Source organism: Buceros rhinoceros, unplaced genomic scaffold (assembly GCF_000710305.1).
Source record: "Buceros rhinoceros silvestris isolate BGI_N320 unplaced genomic scaffold, ASM71030v1 scaffold29821, whole genome shotgun sequence".
NCBI lineage: Eukaryota > Metazoa > Chordata > Aves > Bucerotiformes > Bucerotidae > Buceros > Buceros rhinoceros.
In genome coordinates, this window is record NW_010392955.1 from 2730 (window position 1) to 4009 (window position 1280).

Here is a 1280-nt window from a genome sequence, read left to right on the forward strand (position 1 = left end):
GGTTCTCCAGATAAACAGGAGCGGCTCAGGTCTCTGGGTGTGCTCAGCACAGCAGGACGGAATGGGAGGCTGCAGGGACACCCAGAAAGCTCCCAGAGCTCTCGCAGGTGGCCCCGAGACCTGCCCTGCTGCTCCGAGCTGCTGCTCCGTGGTCCTCTTCCATCGCTGGGGCTCACAGCGCCCTGCGTTCCAGGGTCTCACCGTTCAGAAAACACTTCCTGGGCAGAGCTGCTGCCGTGCAGGAGCCGGCACAAAGCCCTCGGCGCTGTGTGCTGAGGTGTTTCTCTTCTCGCAGGATGAGCGGGGCTCTGCTGCGGACGCGGAGGACACTCCTGCCATCCAGGCGATCAAGAAGATCCGCTGCACCTTCCCGGAGCTGCTCGTAGCCTGCGACGTCTGCCTGTGCCCGTACACCTCCCACGGGCACTGCGGTGAGGCACAGCCGCCGTGCCGGGCTGCTCCGTGCGTCCCTGCAGCACGGGGAGTCTCTGGGGTTTGGCCGTTTTCTGCCGAGGCTCCCCGTCCTGCAGGGCTCTGGCCAGCTCCTGCCCCAAGACTTGGCCCCCCAGTACTGGTGCGGCTGAGCCTGGGAGACCTCCCCTGGATTTTGAGAGCAGGGGGGTGGCACGGGCGGCCGAGGCACCCACTGCAGCCACCTCAACCTGCCCGAATGCCCATCTGTGTCCCCCACCTCCGGCTTCCCGTCCTCGGAGCACCCGTGGGGTGTGCCCATCCCTGAGGGCTGCGCCACTGGTCTCCCAGTCCTCATCCTGCTTCCTTCACACGTTCCCCCTGTTGCTCTGAGCATCTCCAGAGCTTGTCCCAAGAGCCACACTCCCGCCCTGGGGACGGAGGCGGCCGTCCCACGCCTCGCGTAACCCCGGGCTTGTGTCCCAGGCATCCTGCGTGAGGACGGCACCATCCAGAACCCATCCCTGAGGGCTGCGCCACTGGTCTCCCAGTCCTCATCCTGCTTCCTTCACACGTTCCCCCTGTTGCTCTGAGCATCTCCAGAGCTTGTCCCAAGAGCCACACTCCCGCCCTGGGGACGGAGGCGGCCGTCCCACGCCTCGCGTAACCCCGGGCTTGTGTCCCAGGCATCCTGCGTGAGGACGGCACCATCCAGAAGGAGAGGAGCTGCCAGCGGCTGGCAGAGGTGGCGCTGGCCTACGCCGAGGCAGGTGGGGCGCCTGGCAGCGGGACCCCAGTCTGACTCCCACAGACATGCCCCCTTCTCGCACGGGGGCTGGCTCCAACTGGGAGCGCTGCGGCTGCGAGGT

At 67.0% G+C, this 1280-nt stretch overlaps 1 protein-coding gene across 1 annotated transcript in view; it reads left to right on the forward strand.

The window, feature by feature from the left end:
• The window catches only part of ALAD (aminolevulinate dehydratase), a gene marked incomplete at its 3' end in the record, with an annotated part of 3035 nt that extends 1854 nt beyond the window's left edge, over positions 1–1181 (forward strand). The window contains exons 4-5 of the mRNA XM_010144689.1: positions 296–431; positions 1098–1181. Of these exons, the coding sequence (XP_010142991.1) occupies positions 296–431; positions 1098–1181 (220 nt within the window). The remainder of the gene's footprint in view (positions 1–295; positions 432–1097) is intronic.
• Positions 1182–1280: the final 99 nt, after the last annotated feature.